The sequence below is a fragment of the Enoplosus armatus genome, chromosome 18 (assembly GCF_043641665.1).
Source record: "Enoplosus armatus isolate fEnoArm2 chromosome 18, fEnoArm2.hap1, whole genome shotgun sequence".
NCBI classification, from domain to species: Eukaryota; Metazoa; Chordata; class Actinopteri; order Centrarchiformes; family Enoplosidae; genus Enoplosus; species Enoplosus armatus.
This window is the reverse complement of record NC_092197.1, coordinates 4992032-5006085: the sequence shown is the minus strand read 5'-3', so window position 1 is coordinate 5006085 and position 14054 is coordinate 4992032. Positions and strand designations below refer to the sequence as shown.

Here is a 14054-nt window from a genome sequence, read left to right as displayed (position 1 = left end):
CATGGCTTCAGGGCTGTCTTTGTCAGAATATTGAACACTTTCTAAAGTGCACTCTGAGCTCCTGTCATAGTCCAATAGAGAGGAGTTGACAGTGTTATGAGTTTGTGCAGTGAGTGTTTGTTAAATGAAGCATTATCGCATCATGGAAATTGTCTAAGCCTGACCATTAATGCTAATCAATTATATGAACTGCTTCCTATTTTTAGTGGTTCCACTGCATCAGTTTGCAGCGCAGCTTGACTCAAATCTTTCAGGCCTTTTCATTCATTCATTGACGTTTCAAGTTGTAAATGAGAAGTCACAAAGCATCCATTAGCAAGTGAGCTTAGAAGTGGGTGCATGAACATGTGTTGATATAGTGTGCAGGCTTGTCACGCTGAGGACTCGCTGACTTTGAGGCAAGTGGAGCATCCTCCTCTTCGTCACGCTCACACTCTCTTCCTTCACACTCACCATGAACGCTCGCTAATACGCGCAGTACATATGCTCCCTCTCTCTCACTTCCTTTCCTCAGATTCTGCAGGGTGACTCAGTTCTCTCCCTTTTCCTCTCTTAGATCTCATCTGATGCCAAGGCTGAAGGAGTCTCGCTCCCATGAGTCATTGCTCAGCCCTAGTAGCGCTGTGGAAGCCCTGGACCTAAGTATGGAGGACGAGGTTGTCATCAAGCCTGTTCACAGCAGCATCCTCGGGCAGGACTACTGCTTTGAGGTGAGGGCGCACACACACACACAGTACAGTATATGAACACACAAATACGCATGCTGTGTCTCCCAAGTCCTACAGAATATTCCCACATAAGTAAAAGTCCTGTTCATTTTAGCAACTACATTAGAACATTTCTGGTTCTTTGAGCATAAGTCCAAATGTTCAAGCTGCACCCAATGTGCATTTTGGAAAAAAACATCCAATCACGGTGCTTAAAGCGGCTCTAATCAATATTTTTGTTTTTACAATGGGTCAAGTGACTATGAATAATGTGTAAACGGTTGGTCATGGTGACAAACCCACAGAGAATTATCACCAACTCAGCTCTACAGAGAGTCTTTCAGCTCAGTGTTTGGTTCACTCTCACTGCTCTCATCAACCTTGTTTGTTTTCGTTGGCGCTGTTTTTTGTTCATAGCAACAAACCATTTTGAGTTTGCTACAACTCTGATTTGCACCTCTGACTGCCTTTTTCCCCGTAGCAACTAGTGCTGCAACTAACAGTTATTTTCATTATTTTCTGCTGATTATTTTCTCATTTATTAATTTTAATGAAATGTTAGAAAATTACAATCATAAAAAGAAAACTCAAATGTGAATTACCAGCTGGGAACTATACTTTCAGGACTAGCGGCTCTTCTCACTTCACATCTCACATATCATCTTGATTAGCTGCTGATGGCCAATTACAGACAAAGGTTCAGATGCAGACGGCTTCTCTGTGTTAAAGGTTACATCCTCATCATCGGCGGACTTGAGTAATTTCCAACAAATTATGAAAGACATTTCCTCTAATTACTGTAAGATTCACATGTGCATGATATGTGTGCACAAACATGTTTGCAGCCGGAGCATTAGTTAGGGAGCCTTTGGGAGCCTCAGGGTGAGAGGGTGAATGAATACTTCCTACCCTACAGTGTAGAAACCAGAAATCTCCACTAATCTTTATTATCCTGCTCATTACATCATTCTGTTCCTTTCTTTATGCTGTTTTCTGCTCTCTCTGTTCTCTCTCTGTCCCTCTGTGCATTTTTAATCATCCAGTTATCACCCAGCCTGCCAAGCAGTCATCTTTCTCCTCTGTCCATTCACACCATTCAGTCATTCCTCAACACTGCCAAGTCATCTTCAGTCTCCTCATATCCACTATTGTGTATGTGTGTGTGTATTGTTGATAAGCTTCTTTGCCGTCAGAGACAAAGTATTTATGAACTAAGTTTAGTAAACATTTCCGTTCCACTTATTTTCTGTCATTGCTATGCATGAGGTTTGATCATTAAAGCATTAATTTTCCTTCTCTGTCTGCGTCGCGCGGTAGGTCACCACCTCCACAGGAAGCAAATGTTTTTCCTGCCGTTCATCAGCCGAGAGAGACAAATGGATGGAGAATCTGAGGAGAGCAGTACAACCCAACAAGGTAAGTATGTAAATACGCAGTAGGTGGGACGAGACTGTGTGTTGTAATCAAGACTAATACGTTCATGTACAAGTGTCCCAATTCCAAAACCACACTTTGCAACATTGATTAGAGTAAAGACAGTGAGCTATATGGTGTCGACATCGTGTCACCGTTGTACGTAACTTGTACAAGGATGCAATCTGTTGTTTACATCCAGACCTTCTAACACTGTATACCTCAAGAGCAGAGGACACAAAGGTTGCAGGGAGGAACACCAAGACTCCCAAAGTGCTTTTCTCATGAGCATTGATACCATCTGTAATCTTGACAAACACAGCTGTGGCAGAGGGAGAGTGGCAGACATATCAAGCCAAGAAAATACTCTTAATCTCACAGCGTCTTTGCTCCGTCATCTGTCATTATTTAGTAAATTACTCTCTAATTAGAACTTTGGAAAAAGGTTCCTGAATAGCGTTGGAGTCCTTCTCTACAGCTCTTTTGGCAAGGATGTTATTTCTGTCTCTTTTTAATTATTCCATGATTTTGAAAGATTAGACGCAGTGCAATGTGTTTGGGCCAACATAGAAACTGGAAACAGATACTGAAATTCTTTGGAATCAGATAAGGATGTCTCCGGAGTTTTATTCAATAAATTAAACAGATTTGACTTTAACAGCTCGAACTACTACTACCAGTACTACTACTACTACTCACAGACTAAAACAGCTGACACACATCAATGTGAACTAAGTGTACAAACACTTGTTTATACCAAGACCATTTATCCAGCATATAGAGGACAAGCAAAGGCATCAGGATAAATTAAGTGAAGTAAAAATATAAAAAATCTAACAAGTCATACATTTTGATTACTGAAAACATAATTAATTTAATGTGACTGTCTTAAAGGACTTAGTCTAAATCTTAATCCATAATGATGTACATATTGGAATACATATTGGTCAACAGGAAAAACTGACAGGGCATTATGCAGGATACATGCAAGACTCTGACTTTGTGGTTTACAGATCAGTATTTGTTACCATGACCTCGCCCTAAAGTCTCTCTTCTGTTGCTGGTGTTTGGCAGGAGGAAGGAGATGCTCATATAGTAAAAAGCAAATATAAATACAGTCAGTCATTCTCAATACATACAGTATGTGCCAGAGATAAAGTAAATGTAGATGAAAGAAGGAAGTCTACATGCTAAGGTTGCACAATTCAGCCCCTCTGTAAGAGGATAATGATAGGCAATGTACTGAGGTATCATCTTCGTGTATAAAATATAAAAAATATACACATAACACAAGTTTAATTTCTAATTGATGGTACAGGGCACCTTCATTTACAGCAGGGAGTAACAATTGTTAACATTGCTGACAAGGCAGTATGACATGAGACATGATCCTCTTGACCTACACGTCTCCTAATGTTTGACAGACTAGCCTCTATACCTTCTTTTAGCTCCCACCTAATGCAGATACACTTTGAATGAACCACAGACGTTTTAAAAGAGAAACATATGAACAAATAATTAATAAAATTTTGTTGCACAGATGAATCTTTTTGTCTAACGTATGAAAAGCGTCCGGATACCATTTTGCCTTCTTAAGCAACAGCCACCAGTATTTCAAACATCCAGTGGCATCCTTGTGATCACGAGAGGCTCTTGTATTTAATTCTGATAATGTAATTATTAGCTCCTCAGCTCCTTTCTTCATCTTCAGAGGTAGAATAATGGGCCAAAAATGTGCCCCGCTTTTGGCAAAATCAATTGATGACATAAGAATGGGTAAGCACTGTGAAATAATGTAGGAGTGAGATTTCTTTGCTCTTTAAAGACTGCAAACGCAGGAGAGAAAGGATTTTATATTGCCACTATGCAGTGATTGAAGTACTGTCGGAAGTGTTTTTGTCATTTAGAATGGAGAAACTTCAAAATCAAGGTTTGAGGTCTCTTACCAGTTTATTTCTGCCGTCATTTTGTTCTTAGATAGTTTACTTTCATCCAGTACATGTCATCCTACTGAAATGATCATTTTGAACGATATATTTTTTCTTAAAGTTTCCAGCGGTTATGATGTTCTCAAAAATTGACCTTACGAAACCGCCTCCTCTCATCTCCTCTGTCTCCAGGACAACAGTCGTCGGGTGGAGAACATGCTGAAGTTGTGGATCATCGAGGCCAAGGATCTGCCGGCCAAAAAGAAATACTTCTGCGAGCTTTGCCTCGATGACTCACTCTACGCCCGCACCACCTGTAAACTCAAGACTGACAATGTCTTTTGGGGAGAGCACTTTGAGTTCAACAACCTGCCTGCTGTCAAGAGCATCACAGCCCACCTCTACAAAGACACAGACAAGAAGAAGAAGAAAGATAAAAATAATTACATCGGACTTGTCAATATCCCCGTCGCAGCTGTTACCGGACGACAGTTTATGGAGAAGTGGTATCCAGTCAGCACGCCCAACCCCCCTAAGGGCAAGACATCTGGGCCTATGATTAGGATCAAGGCACGCTATCAGAGTATGAACATCCTTCCCATGGAGATGTACAAGGAGTTTGCAGAGTACACCACCAATAACTACATGCTGCTATGCTCGGTGCTCGAGCCCGGGATTAGCGTCAAGAACAAGGAGGAGATGGCGTGTGCGCTGGTTCACATTCTACAGAGCACTGGCAAGGCCAAGGTTAGTACCAGCAATATGATTTATTTGCATTTTTCCCAAGTTGTACTCCCCATGGATAAATAATGGATAACAAAACAAAAATATCACACCATCATCTTGCCATGAGGTACTGATAAGACATTATGAAGCACACAGAGGTTGACTATTCCTCCGCTGCCCGCTCATCCTATGAACTATTGACCCCCCCCCCCCCCCCAGCTGTAATACAGAGCAGACAAAGACCATACAGACAGGTGATTTCCTCTTGCTGGACCAGCCTGTATTACATTTTTAACTCAAGCTAATCCCTTACATGTATCCCCTGCAGTGCTTCGCCGCATACCGATGCAGGACAGAAACACAATATATCCACCGCTGTCTGTAGCACTGCAAGCACGGGGAGATTAGTCTACCACAGTTGGAGCTAAGTCTCCCATGACAGCAGGCCGTTGGTCCCAGATAATCTCCCATCCATCCAAAACAGCTGTATTTTACTGACAGCACAGCGTTTGTCTCTTCAGTGCAGTGAAACAAACATTGGCAATTTGACCCTGCATATCGTAGGAGATATTGGCTGTACAGGTTCCAGCCACTCAAATGTAAAGATTTGCTGCCTTTGTCTGTTTTATAGGACTGTAAATTGAATATATTTGGCCTTTGGTCTGTTAGCCGGACAAAACAAGACATTCAAAGATGTCAAATTGTGTTCTGGGCATTTTTCACTATTTTCTATTTCTCTTTTATAAACCAAACGATGAGCTGATTAATTGAGAAAGCTACCTGCAGATTTATCAATAATGAAAATAATCAGATTTAATTCCAAAGCACTTCTAATGAACAAAAGATTTTTATGTCAGGAAATCTTGTTGTCCTTGTCTGCTTTTAGTGGAGTATTGCTTCAGGCTGCTTTTCTTCACTGCAGCATCAACTTCTCCTTCTTCTCTGCCTCGTCAGTTGCCAGCGACAACTTGTGCCTCAATTTAGTTTTCGTGACAGTATCTCATCAGCGGGGCTTTGAAACTTTTTTTTTTTAACTTTATCACGGCTCAGTGCAATGATGAATGATCAGTGCTTAAGAAGTGATGTCTATCCACACTGTACCGCCAGTCTGCCGGTTTAAGCTCGGGACTGATAGCTGCTGATTGATGGGGGAGAAGGACTCTACTGGTCCCTGGAGAGACAGTCACATCCTTAATTACTTTCAATTAATCCCCACCTTCCGAGCAAAGCACTAAAACTTTTACTTCTTCCTCACCTCCCGGTTTTCCTTCCCAGCTGGTTCTCTGCTGGCTGTGGATGCGCTGCTTGTAAAACCGCACCAGAGATGGTACTTTCAGGGTTGTCCATCATGAGAGAGACCCACAAATATCCTCACTGCATCTGTGTTCAAGAAAAAAACCCAACATGAATTATTCCCTTTAATTTTATCTTTGTGGGGATGTTAAATACAGAGACAAGCTGCTGCTGCCTTTAGAAGAATAGGCAAACAGAAACTTACTGACGTAAAATTGAAGAATTAATGAAAGCTGCTGTAGAAATGTCGAGTGTCAGTGCTGTTACTGCAGCTTCCTTTCTGAAAAGGCTTTCATCATTCAAGAGACTGTGGTGTGGTCTGACATATTTAGAAGCACGCACACTCTTGAGTACATGTTTTTCCTTTAGCCTTGGTGGATAGAGCAGTCATGTCATGCCAAACACAGCACACAGCGACACCGACAAACCACTTACCCTAAAATATTTCTGAGGCCTTATTAGGATATCCTCTACTGCTGCATAGATGCTTCATATACACACATCTTGGCCTGTGTTGCATGTTTTGTTCATTTACAATCCAATGGTGAAGTTCTTTTTTCATGCACTGCCAACTTGGGCGCAGTCTTTGCTAACATTGGTGAGTTATGTTTTGGAATCAAGCACTTACTTGAGCAAAGATAAACTCTGGAAAATCCTGTAAGCCAGGTTTTATTGTTTTCCTGCAAATGTTTAATTGAGTCTTTGGTTATTTACCCCCCTTGGTTATTGCTGTGTAGTCTTTCAACTATCTAAGTCAAAATCCATGAGTCAGTATCTGATTCTGTCCACACCACGGTAGATTTCTATAGTTCAGACAGAGAGACTTTGCATTGCTCTTGCATTAGACAGTCACAAAAGAGCATGATGCACCCTCTCTTACACCCAGCAGGGGTGAACTGGAGGTGAACGTTTCTTTTTGGAGATGCAGCAGTAATTCGATGTAGCTCTGAAGTTCTGCTGATGTGCGTCGTGTTTAATCAGCTGTGTACAGGTGGGAAACAGCTTCTAATTGCAGCTGGCTATTGTTAAGAGATGCAGATTGCAGGTCGTAACGGCCATTAGTATGCAACACCTCCAGACTTCTGTTTCTTCTTGTGTCATTTTATCACCCATCAAGGAATAATTACACCCCGAATATTCTGCTCCATTGCACACTCGCTCCTTCTCTCTTGTTTCTCTCCCGACTTTCCGTCTTTGTCTTCCTTCATCTCTCTTTCATGCTTCATTGCGTCTTGAGGCCAAAGCTCTCTGGAGACATGTCATTACTGATGCTGTATTGATGTCTGGATGCATTGGTGAGCACAACAGCCACGCCCTGTGTCGCTGCACAGATGCTAACTTTATACCAAAACACCTACGTAATCACAAGATATTCAAGTGTTTGAAGGTAATTTATTACATTTTAAGCATGAGCAAGTAGGCCTGCAGTTGTATTGAGATATACAGCATGTGGCTTCAGATGGCACAGGATTAGGTCAGAGGTGTACACTATGGCTGTGGGTTGAAGTATGAATGAATGGTCATACTTTTTATGTCAACTTAAAAACTTTGAATTTGAAGCCGTAAATCCTGCCAAAATCAAAATGAGAAATCCAGTCATAACATTTTGGCTGATTTCCTGTGCTCTGTAAGGTCACGGCACCAGTCCGTCTCCGCCCCTGTGTGACATGCTGTTATGTTCATACACCCAAACATCACTATTAGAAACTCCATCGTAACAATAACAAGCCCGCTGCTGTGTTGGAATTGCCTGGAGAAGTTCACCTTTCTTTCATCTGAAAATATCCACTCCTGGCATGAATCCTCTGCGTTATTGATCTTGTCTTCTCGACGCCTCGGCCCTCGGGAAGATTATGTTCTAATTTTGTTGCTGCTCCTCTCAGCCGCACCGACTGTTGGAATCAACGATAAGGAGGATTTATCCTTATGATAACTGGCTAGAGGAGGGTGGTGTTCTGGTTATTATGCCATTGCGTTTTTATGTTACTGCTCCTCAAGGTAAACTAACAGCCCTACTTAAGAGGGCGAAATATGTTAGTCTCTCCTCTCTACATCCTCTGTGGTAAATTGTCGCCGGCCTGGAGCACAACTCCAGTTATGTTAAGCGCAAGCATCTTATTAATGCATTCAGCGCTGTCATCAGTGGGCAGTGATGCTCATCACCACAGCTGTGGCACACAGGCACAGTTTGTCGTACGTACATAATATGGTGTGACAAATGATTTACTAACATGACATGAAGGGCTCTGGTAGTTCTGTATTCCTCTGGGCTTTTTTTTTAAACACAGCTTTGAATTAGTCAGTTGTCCCCTGAGAAGGCCAGTGCGCGTTCATAACATGCTAGCCGCTTGTCAATACCTTCCCCATTAAGAGGGAAGTTGTCAGTATTATTTTTGATTTTGACAGTAACCAAAGTTTTTATGTAGTTGCTTCTCCAATAAATGCTGCCATTTCTCTTTTTCTTCCCTATATGGTACTCCTATGTTTGGGTCACAAGACTCTCCAGTAGCTGTAATCTTATCATTTACTTTAACTTTAACTGAGATGGATGTTGGAGGAGACAGAGTGTGTGAAGTGTGTATGAGGGAGGGAAAGAGGGCACATTGAGAACAGTAGATGTTAGCTAGTCAGGAAGCCATAGATCTGCTGTTTAGGAACAGAACAGGAAGTAAGTACAAAGCGCATCAATGCACTTGCTCTCCTCGTAGTCTCTCCTGTAGAATTTGCACTACAAAGGCAATGCATCATACACAGACTGTTTAATAATTCCAGCATGATTTTTATTGACCATCCCCTGACAGCGTGGAGTGATGGAGGAGAGGTGAAAACATCCAAACAGAGAAAGGTGAAGAGAAAGGTGAAGGCACCGACGAGGAGGAGAGACAAGAAGGGAAAGAGCATTTAGAGAAATCCAGTTTCGGCTTGCAGCAACATGGTGTCTGGGTGTGGGGCCAAGCAGCAGCAGCAGCAGGCTGCAAAGAGAAACATTCAGCTCTACAGTGATGCCCAACACATTGATGTGGAAGCCTCTTGACGTCTCTGTTGGCACTAAGATTACATAGATTCTGTCTCTCCTCTCACTATCAGTCTCTTTATCACTTCACTTTCATGAACTTCTTTAGTTTTATGTGCCCAACATACATAAATAAATAGAGTAATAAATCAATAAGAGCTGGTGATCATTACTTACTCAATACAAAACACATTTTTGGTAAAATCATTTTTTAGTAAAATCTCTCGACACATGTAGCATCATCATCAGGTCAAAATACCTGCAAAACTAATGACTTTCCCATCAGCCTCAGCTGTACTTTGTGTTTTGTGATAATTAGCAAATGTTAGCAAGCTAATAAGCTGAACTAAGCTGGTGAACATGGTAAACATTATACTTACTAAACATCAGCATGAATAAATATATCTTTGAAACTTCAATGAAATCAATTTAGGTGAGATTATGTCCCTTTTTAACTGGTTTCTGCCTTGTTAACACAGCAGAAACAAGTGGAAATATCTTAACCTACTGGCAGGGTTTTTCAAAAAAGATTTTAAGTCAATATGAGACTAAATGTTAAAGTGGGCAAAAAGATAATCAAATATTCATTACAGGGCTTTTTGCACTTAACTTAACTCTTAATTGAAATACAAGAAAGACACACACACACACACACAGGGAATATGCACAGTAAGTCAGCAAACATGATGTTTGGGTGCTGATGACACTTGCTGTAAGACCCCCTCCAGTCAAACCTCTCTTCATAATGATCGTGTGTATTAGCAGCTAAATCAGGAGAGCTGCAGCCTTTCCTGTGTTTGTGTTGAATGATAAGCCTCTGCGCCTACGGGAGGAACCGCTTCCATTTCCATTCGGCCTCCAGTCCTCTCCGTCAACCCAATGTGACCCTCACAGGAAGAGCTGCAGGCTATAACACTGTAATACTAGCCACCAGTCTCCAGGGAGGGAGACCAGGGGAGGCAGAAAGAGATGGAAAGATGAGGAGAGTGAGGGATGGAGTGGCGGGAGTGGTTCCTGTTTTCTCCCCCTGAGTCTCTCCTCAGCCCTTGCCCCAGGCTGAAAAACCAGGCTCATCGATCAGTCAAATTGTTAATGTTACAGGGTTTCTATTTTACCCTGACATTCACATATTTTTTTCTTACCCGCTACAATACTCAAAGCCCAAACTTTGTCATTTTAAATGATCTAAAAATGTATTTGCTTTGCGGTACATATACACACTCACCTGAATATCAATACTCGAAGCATCAACAGGTCATTTCCATTTTATTTGTTTTCTAATGAATCCCATTTGTTCCACAGTCCATGATTTTTCCAATAATGGTGTTTTTTTTAGCCATTTACAAGAGAGAATCTATGAACAAAGAATAAGCATTTATGTCAAAATGAAAAACTTAATTCATTCTCTGTTGGACGCTGGAATGTAATACAAAAACATTTTCTTACATTAAAATACTAGTTCAACTGCAGGACCCCCCTGAAAGAACAGTAAGCGTTGGTATGAATACATTTCAGTATTTTGTTCGATATGATCATCGTCATTTAGCCGTGATGTCAGCTTCATCATTTTTTTATATTCACCGTATTTATTGATTATTGATTTCCATGCACATTATATACTGCAGAACACAGCTGGGTAAAGTGATCTATCAGTGATATTTGAGCCCCCTTGACACATACTCTCCAGGTACAGGCAGTTTTAAAGAGGCTGAATTTGGAAGAAAATGTTCTGTTACTTTACCCCCTTCTCTCTTGCAGTATTATCCTTTTAAGGCATTTCATTGCTCTCACGCTTGTATTTTTCTGCTTTATATTACCATGGAAACACAAAAAAAACATCTGAGTGGGTACAAAGCTTAAATGTGACTCTTTTTTTTCCTCTGCTTTTTCTCTCTTTTCTCTGCCGGACTCGATGTCCTACCTCTGCAAGGCACAGCAGGCAAGCATGTTGTTAAAAACATCACTGTCCTGTTCTGTGATCAGGTTAGTCTGTCAGTGTGTGAGAAACTTACAGTGAGAGTCCTGATCCTGATCTTGCAGATTATGTTGTCTTTTCAGTCTGGGCCTGTGTATTTATATTTCAGCTTCAGAACTTGTGGGTGCACACTGTGCAGTGGAATATTGCCGCATAGAGATTGTAAGCACTGCACACATGCAGGGCTGTGCCAAGTGGTGATTAGATTGTTGTGTGTATAGCAGTGCAATGGACACGACTTTATGAGTTTTTACTGGCAAGTAACCCCATCTACAGGGAGCTTCTCATCTTTTTCAACAGGACTCTGTTCCCTACTATTTATTAGATCTGATCAGCCGTGCTGCACCATCTACCCTCCACTCAGAGCCTATCTTCATATCACCCTCCTTTCTCTTTCTGTGCACTGTGTGTAGGGGGTGTCGGGGTTTTTTGAGGCATGGTTTGGCTGATGAGATGTGGCAGCGATACAGAGAGCGTTCTACTTCGCCTTATTAGCACTGAAGCGGGGGGGTGGGGGGCAGGCTGCAGGATTGAGGGCGTCAGAGAAAAAAGCTGAAGGATGACGGGAGGGAAAAAGAAGGAGCTCCAGTCTCTTTTTAAGACATGATTGCATGGTTCTCCATGATTGAACCTATTGCACAAATCACATATATACTCAGCATTACTGCCGATCATTTTCCAAAGCATACTGAAGGTTTTTACATTGATTTTCTACCTTCCAGGCTGTCATTGGTTTCCACAGATTTCACAATGGTATAAATACCATTTGAAGAGACTTGAAAGTTATTTCAAAGTGGTGAAAGCTTTGGCTTGTAGGGATGACACTGTCAATTTTGTCTTACATGGTCCCCAAAGGATGAATCTTTATGATTCTGGTGATCCCCTGGTCTTTCCTCTACCTCTGCTAACACCAGAAACAAATTCACATCTTCCTGGTTTGACTGTTCTACACCAAAGCTTGTCAATGTAGCCGACACTCACATTAGGGCTGTTGACGTGTTTGTGATCACAAGACTTGTCAAAATGGTCACATGCTTGTAACTGCATTACCATGCTGTTATCACACAACTTTGGGAAAAAAGGAAAGGAAATGGTCAGTTTGCCACAAGTATATTTTAGTAGCATACTGAAATGAGAATCAGGGAACCAATTGCCACCTGGAAGGTAAGAAATCAATCTTAAGAACATATGGTATGCACTGAAAGATGGTCGACATAATGTATGCAGTTTGTACTTCGGGCTGAGATGAAATACAGTGTGCAAATCCACCGTTATGGTCCCTCTAATTTCCTTATATGTGTTGTAATGAAGCTAACTTGCATAAATACTCAAACTGAAATTCACCCGTGCGTACACACACATGGACTGTATAAAAGTTGAGTTTTAGTAGGTAGGCTCAACAGACTCATGTAGGTTGTCACTGTAAGAGATTGTCAGAGGTGGTTGGATGTAATTTTTTGTTTTAAGTTTCCAGCGGAAATTATTCTGTTATTATTCTGTCTCCCTTTTGATGTCTCTCTCTCCCTGAGTTTCCCTCTCCCTCTCTGTCTCCTCCTCCATTTCATCTGTCCGTACTCTCTAATCAGCCCTGGCTTTGCCTCGCCTCGGTGGCCACATAAGGAGAGCAGAGCAGAGAGGAAGGAGGAGAGGAGGGAGGGAGGGAGAGAGCCACATAGGGGTAGAGGTTAGAGGAAAGATCATAATTGGGATGACATTTTCTTCCAAAAAAAAAAACACAAGACCCCTGGTCTAATGATGGGATGGGTGTCCATACACCACAAAAGGTCAGCTTTCTTCATGCGTTGTGTGTGCTGTTCTCTGCTGCATGCCTTATTTATAATAACCATGAGCCATCCAGGGAGCTCTTGACAAAGTATGACTTCAAGATTAGAAATAGATTGTTAGGAACAATCCTTTACAATTAATTTAATAGCTTTGTATCATTAAACAACAAAATGTTACCTAAATTGTAATGCTGTTGGCATAAATTAGGTTCATGTTTTGTCTTACAACATTGAATCAAAGTGAAAACAAAGTGATCAAAATGAGATTAAATTAGAAATATAAGATAGTAAATATAATTATTATTATGATGAAAGTATTCACCCGCTTCAAATCAGTATTAAGTAGATGCACCTTCAGCAATTGTAGCCTTGAGCCACTCCAAGACAAACATTGCTTTTAAGCTGGTGTAGCTTTGGCTGTATGCTTGGGGTCATTGGCTTTCTAGAATACAAATCTTCTCAGAGTTGCAGGTTTCCTACAGACTACATCAGGTTTTTCACCAGGATTCCTCTGTATAATACTGTATTCATTTCACCCTCTACCCTCTGAAGTCTTCTGGGGCCTGCTGCAGAGAAGCAGCCCCACAGCATGATGCTCTGCCACCGGTATGCTTCACGGTAGGGATGCATTGTTTATGATGATGAACAGTGTAACATCAGCTTTCTCTTTCTCACTCCCCCATAAAGCTGTGATTGGTGAAGCACCCGGCCAAGTGTTGTTGTATGCACAATCTCTCCAATCTCGAAACTCCTTTAGAGGTGTCATAGGTCTCACCAAAACCTGGACCTGTATTTATACGACAAACAACTGAAACCCCTTGACTTCACACATGGGATCTCCATTTGACTATGCTTTAGGTGTGTCCTGGTGAATTCTTAGGCAAACATGTACAGTATGTACACATTTGTAATTCATTTAGAGCCCTTTGAAAGTATTTTTCTGTTGAACAGTGTCAAAAAAAAGACTTTGATTCAACATTGCATAACAAAAAAACATGAAAACGTGCTACTTTTTATAAACACTGTATTGTTTGTTTCATTACCTGTCTGTCTAAACAGCAAATAAAGCTACGAACTCACACCCAAGTAGACATGCACACCTCTAATGCTACAGTGTGGGTTTAATTTCAATGTTATTGATATGCGCATTTGTTAAACTTAAAGTTTAGATTTTCTTCTCTGTAGGTTTGTGTGTGTATGTATGTGTATGGGGCT

At 41.2% G+C, this 14054-nt stretch overlaps 1 protein-coding gene across 1 annotated transcript in view; it reads left to right on the top strand.

Annotated features, from left to right (window-relative positions):
• dab2ipb (DAB2 interacting protein b) overlaps positions 1-14054 on the top strand; it is an 84280-nt gene that overhangs the window by 50907 nt on the left and 19319 nt on the right. Inside the window, exons 4-6 of the mRNA XM_070924372.1 lie at positions 557-710; positions 2025-2123; positions 4241-4795. Coding sequence (XP_070780473.1) covers positions 557-710; positions 2025-2123; positions 4241-4795 — 808 coding nt within the window. The remainder of the gene's footprint in view (positions 1-556; positions 711-2024; positions 2124-4240; positions 4796-14054) is intronic.